Source organism: Hemiscyllium ocellatum, chromosome 6 (assembly GCF_020745735.1).
Source record: "Hemiscyllium ocellatum isolate sHemOce1 chromosome 6, sHemOce1.pat.X.cur, whole genome shotgun sequence".
Lineage (NCBI taxonomy): Eukaryota > Metazoa > Chordata > Chondrichthyes > Orectolobiformes > Hemiscylliidae > Hemiscyllium > Hemiscyllium ocellatum.
The window spans coordinates 61087601-61109059 of NC_083406.1; the positions used below are offsets into that span (position 1 = coordinate 61087601).

Consider the following 21459-nt stretch of genomic DNA (forward strand, 5'->3'; position numbering starts at 1 on the left):
TTTCCACATTTTCCACCATGCTTCTATTCTTCCTACCAAAGTGCATGACTTCACACTTTCCACGTAGTACTTCATCTGCTACTACTTTGTCCACTCTTCTAACTTGCCCAAATCCTTCTCGGCCTTCCCGTCTCCTCAATGCTACCTGTCTCTCTACCTACCTTTCTATCATCGTCAAACATAGTCAGAATGCCCTCAGTTCCTTCATCCAGATCATTATTGTATAACTGAAAAGTTGTGGTCCCAAAACTGAACCTTGTGGAACACCACTTGTGTTCTCACAAGCCAGCCTGAGAAGGACCCTTTTATCCTCACTGTCTTTATTCAGTAAGTTATTCTGTAATCCAAGATGGTGCTGGAATGTGACACCATTATCCATTTTTCACTATACCTAGGTACAAGTGACAATATTAAATAAATCTGAAGTTAAATAAAGGGATCCTGGCTGACCTAATCTGCATGTTAAATCACTTCCTTAGATCCAGTTACTATTGTCTGAGGCTGTGTGCAAAAGAACAAGTGCTGCCTGACCATGCTCTGTATCTGAGGTTGCCGTGTTGTTATTGCTCAGTTGTGTGGAATGAGGCTTCAGATAGATACCATGCCAAGTGACCATGGAGGCACCTGCCACATTTGTAGTGGTTGTAGGCAAGGAAGATGGCTGATACAGCCATGGACTTACCCCGACTATAAGTAATAGAGCAAACTTGACATGACCCCTCTCTAGCTTTTTTTATTATCGAGTTTTGAAGCATTGAGTTTCTTAGTTGCAAGAAGTTAATTGGGGAGGACAAGTTAATGAGGCAAATTATGTAATTAATCGCATGCAGATGTGTGCAAGTAGCTTCCATAACATCTGATGGTAAGATCTCATTGTCCAAGAAGAGAGGACTATCCCAGTTGTTTTCCCAGTGGCAAGAATCTGATATTTAGACCGTTGTCCAATTAAGTAATCACAATCATTATTTCCTTCACCACAGGAAGGTGCAAATATTGCCTGGAGGCCCATTGGGAATTTTTTTTGTCTGGTTTTATTGCATTCTTAACAGACACAAAGTACAAGCTTGCTTATAAGCATAACTAATTTGGAGTAGTACATTTTTCTCTTGCAATATATTGAATCAACAAATTATTTAAACTTGTCACTTTGGTGGTCTCTGAAATTAATTCTGGCAAAACATGGAATTCTAAAAGACAATTAAGATTCCATAAAATTTCAATAATTGTTCCTAAATTTGTCTTGTTTTTCAGAGAAATGGTTTGTTTTTTTTCTTTTTAGATATCCAAGAATTCTATGAAGTCACATTACTGAACTCTCACACAAACTTTGCACAGAAAACTGCTGAAGTCAACCACGTGGTAGAAGAATGGGAAGGGAGAAATTCCCATGTGATGGTCACACAACAGAATATCTCAGAGGTAAGAAACTTTAATGTGTTGTATACCAGAGAAAATGAGTTGCCCAGTTTCTTTAATTCGATCTATAACACGAGTCGTCATTGTATCTATAACACGATGGATACAATAGCATGCTACGTTTTTGTCTTTTTGTTTAGAAAAAAAAGAGATGAGCATGATTATCCTTGATTATAGGCAAGTTAATATTGTCCGGCATGAGTAGCACTCTTTGTGCCAGAAGGTTGTGGGTTCAAGTTCCATTCCAGATTTTTGAGCATCGGAACCTAAACTGACACTCTAAAAGTTGCAGGTGGGGAGCGGTGGTCAGATTTTCTGTCTTTCTCATACCTTGGCTGACCCAACAATATGTACCTTTTGAGAAGAAATATCTTAACCGTTTTTCATTTTGTAATGTTAAAGAACAGAGATGACCTGTCAGCATAAAAATGCACATTAAAGGCAATGTATGCTTACCTCATTGAATCAGACAACAATCTTCCAGACTTTGTTTCAGTGAAGTTAATGATTTTCCTTAAAGAAAATATCTGTTTTCATGTGTAAGTTTGGTTACTTTTGATAAAAGCTATACTGATGTACCATGAATAGTGTGTGCTGGTAATAATATGAAAGTTTAGATGTGTGTCCAAAAAAGTTAGAATGCTGATCATACAATTTTGAGCCAACTAACTGTGCATGAGTTACCAGCTTCTGTAGTTCCAGTTAGATTTCTCATAACAAAACCAAGAAAAGAGGTGATACGACTTAATTTTTGCACAAAGCAAGCAGTTTTACACTGATACCACTAACACCCGGCTCCTCCCCCAACTTTCAGACTTGAGAATGGCTGTATTCTATATCTTGGCCATGAAAGCAAACTAATAATATATTTACAGTTAAGTAGTTATCACAGATCAATAAAAATATTTATAGTCTTTTCAAAAATGTAACCATAAAAATATACTTCATACCCAATCTCCCTTCCATCCTTGATGGTAGCTTTATGCATTAGGATCCTCTGCCAAATCTCTTTCACTTCAAATCTCACTCTTTTGCAGCCTTAGTTTCTGTCTGATCTACGACTACGGCATATATTTGTCAGGTGACTGTGACTTTGGGGGCTTTGTGAACAGCACTGAGAAGGGGACATAGACTAATTTGATAATAGCTATAATACAGTGTTGAAGCTCTTGTTCTGACTGAACATGAAAATTCAATGTAAGGAGTCGACAGGTGGCACAGATAGAGATGGTAGATACAATTGTTGGCCAACAGCAGAGTGGCTATGGTCATCCCAGTGTTCATTTGGAGGACGTTTTTGCTTATTCAGTATGTGATGTTGACTAAGCAGGCAATGTTGTGATAGTCCTGGGATCAATGCAGTTGTGCAGAGTTCAATCTACATTTGACAGTTAACTTCATGTCTCGTGATCATTGCATTTGGATTTCCTAAATACATTTGAAAAAGTGTCACATCAAAGGTTAGTATGGAAAATGGAAGCTTGTGGTGATACAAATTTGGTTGGCTGATTGGCAGGAAAACAGTTTGCATAAATGGATATTTGACTGATTGGCACATGTGCTTCTGTATTCCTGCAGGGGTCAGTGCTGGGACCTCAACTTCTTACACTTTACATCAATGAGGTGTGAGAGAGTATTGTAGATGAATTCGAGACAGCACCTGGATAGATAGGAAAGTATGTTAAGAACAATGCATAAAGAATTTACAGACAGATATAGATAGTTTGAGTGACGGGGCAAAGATCTGGCCGATCCGATGGAATTTGCTGTTGAAAAATGTGCAGTTGTTGACTTTGGCAGTAAGAATGAAAAAAGAGTATTATTTAAAGTTACAATAATTGCAACATTGAGGTGGAGAGGGATGTAAGAGTTCTAGCAAAAGAGCCACAAAAATGTTAGAGTGAAAATTGAGTTGCCTTTTTTGGACAGAGAAAGGTTTCCTTTAGAGGATTGTACAACTTTTGAACTCTTTAGGTTCTGAAGGTAGGGTCGTTGAATTATTTTATGCAGAGAAAAATAAATTCTTGCTAAGCATAGAGATCAAATTTGATCAGGGTCAATGCGAATGTGCAATTCAAAAGGCAAACATCATCGTATTGAATGGCAGAACAGACTAAAGAGGCTCTGCTCCAGTTTTATCTATATGATGCAAAAGCCGATATCAAGTTGAGGCATGTTGGATCATTTTTCTTATTTCTGTTCAAATTAACTGTTTTTCATTACCTTGGTGATCACATCAAATAATCTGAAAGCATTTACTGTTGTTCATTGCATGAATCTTACTTTATGGGCCATTTTCTCTACCAACAGAGAATTGGGATTTGAAAGATTAACCTGTTTATAAATATATCACTCCACTAATTAATATTCAGTTGAAAATTTAGTTCATGGCACTGGTTTAATCTGTAAGTTGTAGAATAAATAAAGTTGTTCACTTTTAATTTACTTATTATCAAAACAAAATGGTGAAAATAAACTAATTTAAGCATGTAACCACACTTGAAATAAAATCTATTAAAAAGATGTTGTATTCTTAAGCCGAAAAGAATGAACCTTACTCCAAATTAATAAGGGTCTGGCATTGAGCTTTGTTTACCCGACTTTGAATACACATATATTGTTGGTTCAGTTCAGAAGACTTTCCTCTGAATGTTGTAGTTCTGTTCCTGACTTGGTATTCCAAAATGCTCCTAATCTGGTGAGACAACCTGACAGCAAAGAAATACAGTGACTTTGCATAAGTGATCAAGCTGAATGAATGAACAAATACTCACGGTACAACTTGTGCCTACCATGCCAACATTCACTTTTTCCACAGCACTCTTTGGCACTCAGACCTCACATCTTCAAGTACTCCACTGATATTTAACAATCTAACCATCATCAAGGCTGTCTGACCATACCTCCACACATTTCCAGATATTCAACAATGTCAATGATTTCACACAAGCATGGTGTCACACAATCACTGGAGCAGTGCCCTTTCTCTTGCAGGAGAAGATTACTTTTATAAATGAGCATTTTAGTTATGAAGGGAGCCATGGGTCCTTTTCATTTGAGCACAGGACACCGAGGGGGCTACATATTTGAGATGTATAAGATTATGGTGGCGTAGAAAGGAAGAAACATTTCCTCTTCATGGAAGAATCAATGACCAGGGCAATGATTTAAAGTATGGAGCAGAAGGATTACTGGGGATGGGGGAGTTTTTTCACTGAGGGTGGTGGGAATGTGGAAGTCAGTGCTGGTAAGGATGTTAGAGGGAGAACTCCTCATAACATTTTAAGAAATATTGAGAAAAGCAATTGCAATTCCAAGGCATGCAAGTGCTGAAAAACAGGATTCGCAGAGTTGTGTTTTTTTTTGACTGGCGCAGACTTGACAGACTAAAGTGCCTTTTTCTGTGCTGTGGACCTGAGTTTATGACTCACCTAAGCCATTGAACTGTGATTTCCAAATACTTTCTCCTCCACCCATGACACACACTTTGTTGTTTCTCTGTATGTTTGTAGAGATTTTAAAAGTGTTAGATCTTATATTTTCCAATGAGAGCCTGAATTACAGGGAGGTGTCAGGTAACCTTTATTGCGATTTACAGCTTCATTTCTCCAGAGCAATAAGGCACACCAAAAACTTGAGAATGTCTAAGTTTATACACTTCAACCACGAGCTTCAGAGAAACTATAAGGAGAGGCTGAACATGCTGGGGCTGTTTTCCCTGGAGCATCAAAGGTTGAGGTCTTATGGAGGTTTATAAAATCATGAGGGGCATGGATAGGGTAAATAGACAAGGTTTTTTCCCTGGGCTGGGGGGGAGTCTAGAACTAGATAGCATAGGTTTCGGGTGAGAGGAGAAAGATTTAAAAGGGTCCTAAGGGGCAACGTTTTCATGCAGAAGGTGATGGGTTCTCGGAATGAGCTGCTAGAGGAAGTGGTGGAGGCTGGTACAATTACAGCATTTAAAAGGCATCTGGATGGGTATATGAATAGGAAGGGTTTCGAGGGATATGGGCCAGGTGCTGACAAATGGGTCTAGATTTATTTAGGATATCTGGTTGGCATGGACAAATTGGACCAAAGGCTCTGTTTCCACGCTGTATATCTCTATATGACTCAATGATCTTATTGACATTAATGATTTTCCATTCTGCTCGAATTTCTTGAATCCAGTGAGTTTGGAATATTTCGAACAATGTTTCCAATATTTCTGCAGTGTTATGACATGGGGTAAACCCTTCTGCTCATTTCAACCCGTCACACTGAAAAGATTCACTCCGTGCAATAATCTGTTAAAATCTGAGAGGTAAAGAACTATCCCAAAAGTCACTATTTAAAATAAAAATTAATAACTTTTTAATTTTAAAAGTCTAACAGAGAATAATTAACTTACAACTATTTACAACTCATTTATCGAAACCTATCTTTTACCTTCCCTTCTACAATACTAGTACGATAAAACCCACCAATTAAGATTTACCAAAATATTCAATTTTCAAAACTAGCCAGTTGTTAGATCTTCTCCTTCTATCTCCCTCTGTCTTCTTCTTAGGGATACCTTTTTCACAGGTCATTGATAGATAAAGCTACCTTTCAAGAAAGCTATTCTCTGGGCAGTCTGCATATGTTGATGGCTTGGCAGTTCTCCTCCAACTGTTCATTTTTTCCGGTGTTGTACCCCAAAGATTTGGATTGTTTCATTGGTTTCAATATTGTCAAAATACTAAATTCAAGCTTGATTGGAGGTTAGTATCTTGGGGCATAATTTAAACTGATTGATTGGCTGAGGTTGAATTAGTTTTTTTTCCTCATAGCAACCCAGGTACTGCTTGCTGCTGGACCAAATATTACATTGTAAATTATCAAGTACTCTATGTTCTTGCGAAGTCCTTCAACTCTCTTAAAGATACAGTACCCCTTATACTTTCATAACACCTCCCCCTTTAAGAAAAAATGAACCACTGTAATGAAAAGATGGCTTCATTTTTAAAATATTCTTTAAGCACATTACCCTAACATACAGATAACGTAAATCTAAGTTCACCTTAACTTCTTCCCATATACCTGCATATATATATAAACATTAAATAAATACAAATCTCATCTAAACTTTATCAATTGAATCTGCGATAATGCAACTGAAATTACATTCTTATGCTCCACAACATATATGATTTCTAAGTTAAAAGTCTGTAACATGTGACTGTCGTGTAATAGTTTCATACTCTTGTCTTGAAGCATTCTAAGAATATAAGAGGATTGTGATCCGTCCACACAATTGTCTCCAACATATTGTTCGTAACGTACGTACAAAATGTTGTCAGGCCAGTACCAAACTCAATAGTTCTTTAACGATTATGCAATATTTCCTCTGGTGGATGTTGAGTTTCTTCAAAAAAAATAGCCAACTGGCAGTTCAATCCCATCCTCATCTTCCTGTAGCAGTACATCTCCATCTCTAGGTCACTAGCATCTATGGGGACTTAAGTTTGGTGTAGCTAAAACTGAAATAGCTTCCCTTCAAGAAGCTAAGTTCGCTGACAGCAGACCACTCAAAGAAAAATGTTATTCATTCAATTGGCAGGGGAAGAATTCAGAACAAACACATTGGAAAGCTGCAGGCTTCATTTTAGGAAACTTACTGCGTTCAATGATAATCCCCATTGACAGATGGTTCAAACACGTTTTCTTCAACTGTTTCTCAATTCAAGCAGCACCAATTAACCTCACATATATCTATGTTCCATTGCTCACCTCCACTATAGAAGATAAAATGATTGACATTGCTATATCTGGAATCCCTCAAGTTGGAACAACTTTACTTACGTGAGGACTTCAACACAACAATGGATTCAAACCATGAGGCATGACCTTCCTGCTCCAGCCATCGTGCTACAAATTGTGCTGGAGACATCAAAGATCAGAGCATTGGCGCAAGCTGAATCTCATCATCACCAGATGTAACATTTGAAGAGTAACGTCAACACATACAGTCATCATACAAAACTGAGTTAAGTCTCCAGAGCAGTTGGACACCTCTAAGATGTTGGAACTCAGACCACAATCAAAGAATTATTAGACAACTGAGTATTGCAGTCATGCAGTTTAGAAAAGATCTCAAATTTGCGAACACTTACAAGAAACCAGCCTTGAATATAGCTGAAAAGCCACAAGAGATATTTGGTTCTTACAATGCTGCCAGAATAGAGTTCAAGGAAAATCCAGAGATTGACCTGGCTTAATTAGGGTAGGTATTGAAAAGAAGATAAAGTTGTGAATAAATGGTGACATGCAGTTTTCAGAGAATAACGGGAAATTTCAATGTATGTGTGTGGGGATTGAGTGGGCAAGCAGGTACAAAGAGAGTTTAATTGAAGGGATGTGTAGGGTAATGAACAGGCAAACAATGATCAAAATATGACCGGAAAATGAGTAATAAACGTGTACAGAAGAATTCAACAGAAATTGCAGTAAGTCATAATGGTAAAAGTTAAAGTTGGAGACCCTTTTTAACGAATGCGGTTAATAAAAAAAAAGCTATGTTGCCAGCATAGGAAAAAATGATGATGACTTGGTAGCTGTTATGGAGACAAGGCTGCAGGGTGACCATGACTGCAAACTTAATATTCAAAGATATTTAGACCAGTCAGTCTTACGTCTGTGGTCAGCAAGGTTTTGGAAAGAATTCTGAGGGATAGGATTTATGATTATTTGTAAAAGCATAGAGTGATTAAAGGCAGTCAGCATGGCCTTGTGCGGGGTAGGTCGTGCCTCATTAATCTTTTTGAGTTCTTTTGAGGGGGTGACAAGACAGGCCAATGAAAGTGGAGCAATAGATGTGTTGTATATGGACTTCAGCAAGGCATCTGATAAGGTTCCCCATGGTAGGCTCATTTATAAAGTCAGGAGGTATGGGATACAGGGAGACTTGGCTGTCTGGATTCAGAATTGGTTGGCTGACAGAAGACAGAGAGTGGTTGTAGATGGAAAGTATTCTGCCTGGAGGTCAGTGTTGAGTGGTGTCCCGCAGGGTTCTGTTCTTGGGCCTCTGCTCTTTTGTAGTTTTTATAAATGACTTGGATTAGGATGTTGAGGGGTGGGTTAGTAAATTTGCAGATGACACAAAGGTTGGAGGTGCCGTTGATTGTACTGGGGGCTATTGCAGGCTGCAGGCAACATAGACAGGATGCAGAGCTGGGCTGAGAAATGGCAGATGGAGTTCAACCTGGAAAAAATGTGAAGTAATGCATTTTGGAAGGTCAAACTTGAATACTGAATATAGGATTAAAGGCAGGATTCTTGGCAACGTGGAGGAACAGAAGGATCTTGGTGTTCGAGTACATAGATCCCTCAAAGGTGCCATCCAAGTGGATAGGGTTGTTAACAAAGCATATGGTGTTTTGGCTTTCATTAACAGGGGGATCGAGTTTAAGAACCGCGAGGTTTTGCTGCAGCTTTGCAAGTCCCTGCTGAGACCACACTTGGAATATTGTGTCCAGTTTTGGTCACTCTACTATAGGAAAGATACAGAGGCCTTGGAGAGGGTGCAAAGAAGGTTTTACCAGGATGCTGCCTGGACTGGAGGGCTTGCTTTATGAAGAGAGGTTGACTAAGCTCGGACTTTTCTCTCTGGAGAGAAGGAGGAAGAGGGAAGACCTGATTGAGGTATACAAGGTATTGGTATAGATACCAATATCTATACCAGAGGCATAGATAGAGTCAGTAGCCAGAGACTTTTCCCTAGGGCAGGATTGATTGGCACGAGAGGTCACGGTTTAAAGATATTAGGAGAAAGGTATAGAGGGGACGTCTGAAGTAGGTTCTTTGCGCAGAGAGTTGTGAATGCATGGAATGCGTTGCCAGGGGTGGTGGTGGAAGCAGAGTCATTAGGGACACACAGGCGACTGCTGAGCATGTACATTGACAGCAGTGAATTGAGCGGTGCTTAGGTTAGGTTAATTTATATCAGGGTTAATCCTCGGCACAACATTGTGGGCTGAAGGACCTGTTCTATGTTATACTTTTCTATGTTCTGTGTTCTATTTAATGTTCAGGCAAAAGAAGTTGGTGGGATAGTGTTGTCAATTAAAAAAAATTGGTGAATTGGGGTGAGTAGTGATATAGGTGCAATAGCTCGTGATGGTGAATCAGTTTTCGTGGAAATACGGATTAATAAGGGAAAGGAGTGACAGGTGGGAGTCACTTGCAGGCCCACAAAGAGGTGCTTACCTGTAGGGCTAAGTATAAATCTGTCAATAATGAAGGTATGTAATAAGGGCATGACAATTGTCATTTGTAATTTTAATCTGCCTATTGACTGGACAAATCAGATGCGCAGGGGAATATGGAAGGCAAATTTGTAGAGTGCTTCGTAGAGCAGTGCATTACAGAACTTACATGTGAATAGGTTATTTTAGGTCTAGTAATATGTAATAATTCAGTAATAAGAGATTGCACACTATTAATAGTGATCACAACATGATAGCATTTCAATTTCTGTTTGAATGAGAGTAATTCAGGCCCCAATCATATATCCTTAAATAAAGAGAGTAGCAAAGATATGAAGAGATGTCTAAAGTGGTTGGGAAAATGCATTAAAGGCTGGATAACTGGACAAACATTTAAGCAGATAGTTTATAATGCTCAGCTAAAAAAATTTCAGTCAAAAAGAAGGACTTAATAAAAAGGATGAAACAGCCATGATGAACAAAGGCATTCAAGGACAATATCCTACCAAAATATAAGGCATATAAAGTGGGAAAAAAAACCAGTGGGAGGCAAGAAGTTTGGTCATTGTTTTAGAAACAGCTGGATTGACTGACAAGCTAATGAAGAGGCAGAAAACTGAAAATAAATTGGCAAGAAATGTGAAAACCAACAGCAAGACATTCTACGGATATAAAAGAAAGCGTGAGAGCTTGAAACATGCAACTGGGGAATTAACAACTCGGAAATAGCAGATAATTTAAGTCATTATTTTGCATCAGTCTTGATGGTGGAGGACATGATAAACATCCCAAAGGAAACAGAGAATTAAGGTGCTAACAGGAGAAAAAGTCTTGAACTAATCTTTATCATGAGGGACAAAGTACTTGACAAATTGATGGGGCGAAAGGCAAACAAGCCACCAGGAACTGACAGACTGTATCCAAGTGTTTTAGAAGTTGCTCTTATGAAGATGTAAGTGATACCGTATCTTTAAAAAGAGTTGAAGGACTTAGCAAGAACACAGGTACGTGAGGATTTACAATGTAACATTTGGTCCAGCAGCTAGCAGTAGATGGGTTGGTGTGAGGGAAAAAAACAAATTCAATGCCGGCCAATCGGTTTAAATTATACCCCAAGATACTAAACACCAGTCAAGTTTGAAATTAATATTTTGACAATATTACAAACCAATGAAACAATCTGATGCTTTGGGGTATAACACCGGGAAAAATTGAACAATTGGAGGAGAACTGCCAACAGACGTAGATGGCCTGGAGAATAGCTGTCTTAAAGGTACCTTTATCAGAGATCTGTGAAACAGAAATCCCTAGGAAGAAGAAAAGAGGACAGAGGAAGATACAAAGAAGACAGCTGGTTGGTTTTGAAAATTTGAATATTTTGGTAATCTTAATCGGGGGTTTTATTGGACTAGTGTTGTATAGGGCAATGTAAAAGATAGGTTTAGATAAATGAGTTGTAAATAGGTGTTAGTTAATTATTCACTGTTAGACTTTTAAGAATCAAAGTTATTAATTTTTACTTTAAATAGTGACTCGAATTTTAACAGATTATAGCACGGGTGAATCCTGTCTGTGTGTTGGATTTAAATTAGCAGAAGGGTTTACCCCGTGTTGGGACGGTTTTGGGGGGGGTTGTCATCAGGATTTGAACTGGCTTAGACAGATTCGAATAGATTTGGGGGTACGAAAAGTCCCAGCGGATTTAAACACTTGCAGTTTAGCGTTCTAGATTTTAAAATAAAATGTAGGTAGGTACAATTTGCTTGATTTCGGTGACTTGTGGTTGATTAAATTAAGTGTGAGAAATGGCTCTTAAAACCGCTAAAGCGGTTCTGGGATTTGAAGCTAATTCTCAAATGTGCCAAGAAAGTTTAGAAGGAACGAAAAAGGTCATACCTTTAGAATTAGCAAATAAGTTAGATTTGGGTTTAACCAAGGACAAAAGTAAAGCTGAAGTTGTATAGGAATTACTCAAACACTTGGGTGTATCAGAGAATAAGACAAGTGCAGTAGAGGTAGAAAAACTTACTTTAAAATTGAGGAAATTTGAATTAGAAGATAAACAAAGGGAGAGAAAAAGAGAGAGGAAAGAGAAAGAGTGCGAGGCGAGAGAGAAAGAGAGGAAAAAGAGAGGGAGAAGGTTCTTAGCTGAGCAAAGAAACAAGAAAGGGAGAGACAAAGAGAGAACATGAATTTGAGAAGTTGCGACTTAGTCAGGAAAGTCAAGTTAACAGGATGGTGATTAGAAGAGAAGATAGTGATATATACAAATATGTCAAAACTCTGCCACATTTTGATGAGAAAGATGCTGAAGCATTCTTTATTTCATTTGAAAAATTGACTAGGCAGATGGAGTGGTCTGAGGATTTATGGGTAATGCTAGTTCAGACTAAACTGGTAGCCAGAGCCAGTGAGGTATCTGCTGCTTGTCAGATGGAAGGGTTAAGAGATTATGAAGAGATTAAACAGACTATTTTAAATGCTTATGAATTGGTACCAGATGCATATAGACAGCAGTTCAGAAACATAAAGAAGGTACCATGTCAGACTTATGTTGAGTTCAAAAGAAATAAACATAGTCATTCTGATCAATGCTTTAAAAATAGATGAGACCTTTGAGGCTTTAAGAGAGATTGTTCTGCTGGAGGAGTTTAAAAACTCACTTCCAGAGATGGTAAGAATTCATGTGGAGGAAGAAAAAGTTCAGGAAGTGAGAAGCACAGCAGAACTTGCACATGAATACATATTGGTGCATAAGACAAGCTTCTGGCTAGAAAATTGTCCTGTGAGGGATAGAAGGTTGGAGAAGGGGAAATCTTACAATATGAAACCAAGAGTCGAGCACTGGTAAGAATTTACCACAGGATAAAAAAAAAGCCCAAGAGGGTGGAAAGGAGGAGCAAGGGCTGAGGTGTTCGCACTATGGTAGTGGGATACATAAAGTCACACTTCCTGCTATTAAAGAAAAGCTCTGTGGAAAAAGCTGTGGTAAAAACGTGAAGCAAATGGCATTAGTGAAGGTAGTGAAGGAAAGCCCAAGAGGAACCAAAGAGCTGCCGGAGAGTGCACAGCCCAGACAGGGGCTAGATATGGAGTTAGTACCTGATCTCAACAAAGAAGTTGCTTCTGTGGGTAAAGTTTACTCAGAAAGAACAGAGGGAGAAGGACAAGAAGTTATAATTTTGAGAGATACAGGATCCAGCCAGTTGCTGATATAACGGATGAGCTAATATGCACTCTTTCTGATCTGTTACTCAAGAGTGTGATAATTTTTTAAACATTAGTTTAGCACAGTGGCTAGCGCTGCTGCCTCACAGCGCCAGAGACTGGTTCAATTCCCACCTCAGGCAACTGTCTGTGTGGAGTTTGCACATTCTCCCCATGTCTGCGTGGGTTTCCTCTGGGTGCTCAGGTTTCCTCCCACAGTCCAAAGATGTGCAGTAGTGTTAGGTGAAGAGGTAAATGTAGGGGAATGGGTCTGGGCGGGTTGCTCTTTGGAGGGTCGGTATGGAGTTGTTTGGCTGAAGGGTCTGTTTCCACACTGTAAGTAATCTAACCAATTACCTACAGTATGGAAACAGGCACTCCTGCCTAACAAGTAGACACTGAATCTCCAAAGAGTAACCCACCCAGATCCATTGCCCGACATCTACCCTGAACACTATGGACAATTTAGCATGGCCAATTCACCTGACCTGCACACCTTTGGATTGTGGGAGTAAACTGGAACACCTGGAGGAAACCCACGCTGACATGGGGAGACTGTGCAAACTCCACGCAGACAGTCGCCCGAGGTGGGAATCGAATCCAGATCCCTGGCATGGAATAGATTGACAGAAATTTAGGATTCCCCTACATAAGATCAGGTTGGAGTGCCAACTCAAGACTGAGGCAGTTACAGTGGGAGCGATCGACAGAGTGTCAGTTCCAGGAATTCAGTTTGCTCTTGAGAATGATTTGACAGGATCCAAGGCAGGAGTGACACCCCTTGTTGTCGAGGAGCCCAGGGAAGAACAACAAACTGATGAGTTAAAACAGAAAAAATCTTGGTATTTTCCCAAACTGTGTAGTAACCAGATCCCACTGTCATAAGTCACAACACAAAGTGAAAAGTGAAGAGAAAGATGAAGGAGTTGAGGTTCCGTTAACGGATACCCTGTTTGACAATGTTGCAGGAAAATCCTGAACAGGCAGAGGATTAGACAGAAGTGTTTAATCTTGAAAGGCTAAGGGACTTGCAACAGCAAAACAAGATGATAAAATATATATGTGATACGTACTCTGAAAAGGAGACAGAGAATATTCCTGAAGGTTGCTATCTGAAACATAGAATCCTAAGACGGAAATGGAGACCACGGCAGTTTAGTGCAGAGGAGAAATGGGCTGAAATGCACCAGATTTTGTTGCTGGTAGCATGCACACAGCAAGTGTTATGGGTAGGACATGAACTACCTGCAGGTGGTCACCTAGGGGTATGAAAGACTCAGTCCAAGGTCCAAAAATGTTTTTTATTCACCTGGAATGTGCAAGGATGTGGTTAATTTTTTGCCACGCGTGTCATTCATGCCAAATGGTAGGTAAATCACAGGCGGTAATAAAATGAGTACCGTGAGATAGGTTAGTAAGCTATCTGTCTCATGAGCATAGAACACAGTTGAAAGATTTGTTATTGCAGTATAAGGACACATGTAAGAATTAGATGGGGAGAACTAATGCTATGTACATGAAGTAGAGAGACGGAATACTGCTCTGATAAAACACCCCCACTATCGGCTTAATCCTTTCAAAGGTAGACAGGTCCAGAAGTATGTGCAGGCCATGCTTGATGAGGATATCATTGAACTAAGCCAGAACGAGTGGAGATTGTCAATTGTTAAACCGGTTAATTCCCAAACTGGATGGGACTCAACGATTCTGCGTAGATTATCGGAAGGCCACCACTTACAAAATTGGACTCATGTCCAATTCCTAGATTGGAGGACTATATCGAGAAAGTCAGACAGCCAGTTACATCACCAAGTTGGACTTACTGTGTGGTTATTGGCAGGTACCTTTATCAGACACAGCAAAAGAAATTTCTGTGTTTGTAGCCCCAAATGGGCTATATCAGTTTAAAGTGATGCCCTTTGGAATGAAGAATGCACCCGCCACATTCCAGAGACTCATGAACAGAGTTGTAGCTGGGTTAACAAACACTGCAGTCTATTTGGACGATGTAGTGATCTTTAGTAAGTCTTGGAAAGATCACATGGTACAGTTGGCAGAGCTCTTTGAACGACTCCGTGAAGCAAAAGTGGTGATAAACTTAAAACTGAATTTGTGAAAGCAGAAGTGATGTACTTGGGACATAATATCGGTCATGGAAGGTTGATCCCATGGAATGCAAAAATGAAGGCCATTGAGGAATTTCCACAACCAACCTCAAAGAAAGAGGTACTTTGATTCTTAGGACTCGGCGGATTCTATTGGAAGTTTGTTCCAAACTTCTTCAGTGTAGAGGCACTGTTAACTGATTTCCTGAAGAACACAAGGTTTCGGTGGACAGAACAATGCCAGGAGGCATTTGACCATTTGAAATTAATATTAACCACCAAACCCATTTCGATGTACAGCCTGTCACATTTAATAGATGGACTTTTTGAAAACGAAGTTCAAATCATGAGAATTATGTTGATTTTCTGCACTTCAAGTGTGTTTATGTTTACTCAGTCAATGAATCCCACATTGTGGTCCAAGCCCTTAGAGCAGCCATAGCGCACTCTTCCAAACTTAGCACTAGATGTGAATGGTTTGCTGAATTTGGGTTTCCTACCTGTGTAAATTGTGCTTTGTCCAATTTCCCTTACTGTCACTTCACCTGTGTTTAAATTAATCTTTCATAGCATGTGTGTGTTAGATTTGGGCTGCGACACTATTTGGCTGGAGAAAATACGAACAAGGAATAATATTTGTCCACAGCTTTGAGACATGATTGTTTCCATTGTTTCGTAGAGGTTGCTTAAATATAAACTTGGGCTTGAATACACTGATTTGAAGATGAAATATTGTTGGCAATAATAGATAACGAGTGATCTCAACTGTTAATGAAGTTTTAATCAGAAGCAATGCATACTGGTGAGATACTGTTAAACCTAAATCACTTTTTAATCATTGTACTAACTACAGAATTCTTTTGGAACATTAATTAATCCAAATTAACCTACAATTTGGATTGTGTTCTATGGGAAGCAATATACAGAAGGAGAAACTGGGTTGGGAAGAATATATTTGAATCACATTGGATTGTTTTTATTGGAATAAAGCTGAATCTAAGTGAAAAAATTATGAAAATAAGTTTTGTTGAGTGAAAACATTTTGTTGAAGCTTTTTGTCTTGTACTCATTAAGATAATTCACAGTATTATCTATTTAAATTGAAAACCATCATTTCAACTTTATCAGAATTGAGTAATGAACCATGTGGTATATAAATTCTGGTGCTGGTGTGATGTCAGACATATAAGTCATACATCTGAAAGACTGGTGAATCAGATCAGAGTAAATCCCTTTTAACAGACAAGGTACTGACTCATACTGTCATAAGCATGGAAACAGATCCTAAGGTCCAACCAGTCCATGTCGGCCATAATCTCAAATTGGAGTAGTCCCACCTGCCCGCATCCCTCATATCAGTTCAAACATTTTTTATTCATTTATTTATCCAAATGTCTTTTAAATGTTTTAACTGTATCTGCATCCACCACTTCCTTTGAAAGTTCATTCTACACATGAATCATTCTCTGTGTAAAAAAAAAAGTTGCCCCTTCTGTCCTTTTCAAATCTTTCTCCTCTCATCTTAAAAATAGTTTTGCTGCACCCTAGGGAAAAGATACCTGCCACTCACCCTATCTATACCCTTCATGATTCTATTAACCTCTCAGGTCTCCCCCGCCTCCTATCCTTCCAGCTTATCCAGCTTCTCCTTATAATTCAAGTCCTCCATTTCTGGCAATATCCTGGTAAATTTCTTCTGAACCCTCTCCCTCTGAGCTTAATAATATCCTTCCTACAACAGGACAACCAGCACTGGACATGGTTGTCCAGAAGAGGCCTCACCAACATCCTGTATAACCTCAGCATGACATCCCAACTCCTGTACTCAAAGGTCTGAGCAATGAGGACAAGTGTGCTAAATGCTGCCTTAACCAACCTGTTGGTATGTGATGCAAGTTTTAAACAATCATGTACTTGAACCCCAAGGCTCTACCATGGATTGCCCTTGTTTGTTTTACTAAAATGTAATACCTTGACTTGTCCAGATTGAACTCAATTTGCCATTCTTTAGCCATTGACCCAATTAATCAAGATCTCTTTGTAATAGAGTCATAGAGATATACAGCTTGGAAACACACTTCGGTCCAATTTGTTCATGGTCGAGATATCCTAAATCAATCTAGACCCATTTGCCAGCATTTGGCATATCTCTCTAAACCCTTCCCTTTTATATACCCATCCAGGTGCCTTTTAGATGATGTTATTGTGACAGCTTCCACCACTTCCTTTGGCAGCTCATTCCATACACACACCACCTTTTGCATGAAAAAGTTGCCCCTTATGTAACTTTTAAGTATTTCCCCTTTCAGGGACTCCCCACTCCAGAGCAAAGATCTTATCTATTTAACCTATCCATGCCCTTTATGATTTTACAAACCTCTATGAGGTCACCCGTTAACCTCCGATGCTCCAGAGAAGATAGCCTCAGTCTGTCCAGCCTGTCCGTATAGCTTAAACCCTCTAACCCTGGCAACGTTCTTATAAATTTTTTTCTGAGCTCTTTCAAGTTTCGCAACATCCTTCTTATAGCAGGAAGATCAGAATTGCATACACTATTCCAGTAGTGGCCTAACCAATGTCCTGTACAATTGCATCTCCCAGCTCCTATACTCAATGCTCTGACCAATAAAGGAAAGCATATCAAATGCTGCCTTCATTATCCCTGCTACCTGTGACTCCACTTTCACGGAACTATGAACATGTACTCCAAGATTTCTGTGTTCAGCAACACTCCCTAGGACCATGCCATTAAGTGTATAAGTCATGCCCTGATTTTCCCCTTCAAAATGCAGCACCTCACTTTTATCTAAATTAAATTCTATCTGCTACTGCTCATCCTATTGGTCCATCTGATCAAGATTCCATTGTACTCTGAGGTAACCTTCTTCGCTGTTCAATTTTGGTGTCATCTGCAAACTTACTAACTATACCTCCTATGTTCACATCCAAACCATTTACATAAATGATGAAAAACAGTGGATTCAGCACCGATCCTTGTGGCATTCCGCTGGTCACAGGCCTCCATTCTGAAAGGCAACCCTTCACCACCACTTCTATGTTCAAGCCAGTTCTATATCCAAATAGCTAGTTTTCCATCTATTCAGTGTGATCGAACCTTGCTAACCAGTCTATCATGAGGAACCTTGTCAAATGCCTTACTGACATCCATATAGATCATGTCCACCACTCTGCCCTCCTCAATCCTCTTTGTTACTTCAAAAAGTCAATCAAGTTTGAGAGACGTGATTTCCCACGCAAAAAAACCATGTTGACTATCCCTAATCAGACCTTACCTTTCCAAATATATGTAAATCCTGTCCCTCAGGATCATCTCCAACATCTTGCTCACCATCGATGTCACGCTCATCGGTCTATATTTCCCTCGCTTTTGCTTACCACCTTTCTTAAATAGTGGCATCCAAGTTAGTCTTCTGGGACCTCACCTGTGGCTATCAGTGATGGAAATATCTCAGCAAAGGGCTCAGCAATCTCTTCCCTAGTTTCCCACAGAGTTCTCGAGTACACCTGATCAGGTCCTGGGGATTTATCGACCTGTTGTGTTTTAAGATGTCCAGCATCACCACCTTTGTAATTTGGACATTTTTTAGGATGTCGCTATTTATTTTTCCATGTTCTTTATTTTCCATACCCTTCTCTGCAGTAAATACTGATGAAAAATACTTTGTTAGTATCTCCCCATCTCCTATGGTTGCATGCTTAGGTGGCCTTGCTGATCCTTAAAGGGCTCTATTCTCTCCTTAGTTACCCTTTTGTCCTAATGTATTTGTAGAATCCCTTTGGATTCTCCTTAACCCTATTTGCCAAAGCTATGTTATGTCCCCTTTTTGCCCTACTGATTTCCCTCTTAAGTATACTTCTTCTGCTTTTATACTCTTGTAGGGAATCACTTGATTTCTGCTGTCTGTACCTGCCATATTCTTTTTCCTTTATTCTTGATCAAGACCTCAATTTCTATAGTCATCCAGCATTCCATACACCTACCAGTCTTGCCCTTCACCCTAACAGGAATATATTATCTCTAGATTCTCGTTATCTTATTTTTGAAGGCTTCCCATTTCCCAGCCATCCCTTTTCCTACGAACAGTAGACTAGATTGTCTGAAGTGCAGGTAAAGCATTGGTCCACCTGGAAAGTGTGTTTGGGCCGTTGGATACTGAGGATGTAAGAAGTAAATGGATAAGGCATCTTCTGCCATTGCAGGGTAAAGTTCTGTGGGACTATATGGAGGATGTTGAGTGTGATGGAAGTGTGGACCATGATGTTGCGGAGGAATCGGTCCCTGTGGAAGGCTGACACGGAGGGGAGAGGAATATGTCTGGTGATGGCATCTCACAGGAGGTGGTGGAAATGGCAGCTAATGATCCTCTGGATGTGCATACTGGTGGGATGGTAGGTAAGGCCAAGGTATTGCTATTGTGAAAGGGAAGGGGGTCTGAGGGCCAAAGCGGGTCAGTGGATCAGACCCAGCTGAGGACTTTGTCAACAACTGCCTAGGAATCCTCAGTTGAAGAAGGTGGACATTTTGGAGGGTTCCTTTTTGAAGTTGGCATCATTGGAACAGATTGGACAGAAACGGAGGAACTGGGAGAATGGAATAGAGTCTTTACAGGAAGCAAGGTGTGAGGATGTATAGTCAAGGTAACTGTGGGAGTTGATAAATTTATAGTGGATATTGGTGGCCAGGCTATTCCCAGAAAATGGAAACAGAGATAACGTGGAAGGGAGGGGTCAGAGATGGATCAAGTGAAAGTAAGGGCCGGGTGGAAATTGGAAGTGACATCGATAAGTGTTTCCAATTTTGTACAATAGAGGTAAGCAGCGCTAATGATATCATGGTCATACTGGAGAAAGAGCTGTGAGTGGAGGCTGGAGTAGAACGGGAGCAAGGAATGTTCCATGTATCTCACAAAGAGACGGGCATAGCTGGGGCCACTGTGGATACCTATGGCCATCTGTCTGACCTGAAGAAAATGAGGGGAGTTAAGAGAAGTTGTTCAGGGTGAGGATGAGCTCAGCCATGTGAAGGGGATGGATGGGGACAGTTCAAGCCTTTTTTCCAGGAAGAAACTGAGAGCATCCTAGTGAGGGATGAACATGTAAAGGGATTGCACGTCCATAGCAAAGACATTGGAATAGGTAAGGGGGAAAAGAATTTGACGTCACTTATGTTGCATCAACAGTTCTCAGTGAACGGGTTGAGTGCAGGTAGAAGGCCAGAGGGAGGGGTCCAGGTGGAGGGAGACTGTTGGAGGTGGGTGAAGGGGTCTGTGGGATGGGGAGAGGACTTCTTGCCCAAAGAAATGGGTGTGAAGGCAAAGATGAGGAAAGAAAGGGTTCAATGTCATGTTGTGCCCGAAATTCATTAAAGTCGGGAATAAGAAGGATAAAACTGAGTCGGAGGGGAGGAGAGAAAGGTTCCGGAGGGCTATGGGTATCACTGAGTTGTTGCATCTTGTATGCCTTGATGCTTGAATATGAAAGTAAAGGTTTCTTGTTAGCATGTTGAATGAGCTGGAGGATGAAGTGGAACTCTAGAGTGGTCAGCCCGGAACCAGTGTGATGCAGTGTTATTGGAGAGGTTGAGAATGTGTATATGATAATGAATCTCAGGAAGCAGCTGTCTGTGGAACATTGAATATTGTAGAGATACTTGTGACCCTGGGTGGATTCAAAGCACCAAGGATGAAACTTGAGTTTGAATCCACATGGAGAAAGCCTGAGGCCAGAGGAAGTCACTAAGGAATATGATGTAGTTGTGGAAATGGGTTTTAGTAAATATCTGGTCAAATACCATTCATGACAATGAAGTTAATGACAGTGGACAAGAAAAAAGATTGGAATGGAAATCCTATTGGAGAGAGGAGCAGAACTTCAAGGTAGGCATGTCTAGAAGAAATGTGACAGTGAGTTAAATAAAAACTGCAAGAACTGCAGATGCTATAAATCAGAAAAAAAGTAGAAATTGCTGGAAAAGCTTAGCCGGTCTGGCAGCATCAAAAGTTGTTGAACTTGATATTGATTCTAGAAGGCTACAGGATCCCCAAGTGGAAAATGTTCTTCCAGCTTGTGCTAGACTCTCCTCAGGGTCTTGTTTGTTTCATATATTTGTCTAGGTAAATGTACTTTTATGAGCGTATTAAATGCCTAACTTCAATTCAATGAAGACCCATCATATGTTTCCCACATATATAGAGATACAAGATTGTGAGGAAGATTAATGCAAATCATTATGCCTGGCTGAATCAATCTAGTATATCCTAAGAAAAGTTATTAAATAAATGCAGAGCTCCAATAGCCATAAACTCAATTTTCAAAATGCAATCAAAATTTGAGAGTTAATTTCCCAAAATTCGCTGAACTCTGAGGCAGTTCCAGCGGATTGGAAAACAGCAAATGTTACTTCACTGTTTCAAAAAGGAGGTGGGCAAAAGATGGGTGACTATAGGCCTATTGGCTTAACTTCTGCAGTAGGGAAAATGCTTGAA

The 21459-nt window shown here is 39.8% G+C and overlaps 1 protein-coding gene across 2 annotated transcripts in view; it reads left to right on the forward strand.

Annotated features, from left to right (window-relative positions):
- The first annotated feature begins 1309 nt into the window (after positions 1–1309).
- The window catches only part of dlg2 (discs, large homolog 2 (Drosophila)), an 876537-nt gene continuing 856387 nt past the window's right edge, over positions 1310–21459 (forward strand). For both annotated transcript variants that reach the window (XM_060825990.1, XM_060825991.1), the window contains exon 1: positions 1310–1419. In XM_060825990.1, coding sequence (XP_060681973.1) covers positions 1393–1419 — 27 coding nt within the window. In that variant the 5' untranslated portion in view covers positions 1310–1392. The remainder of the gene's footprint in view (positions 1420–21459) is intronic.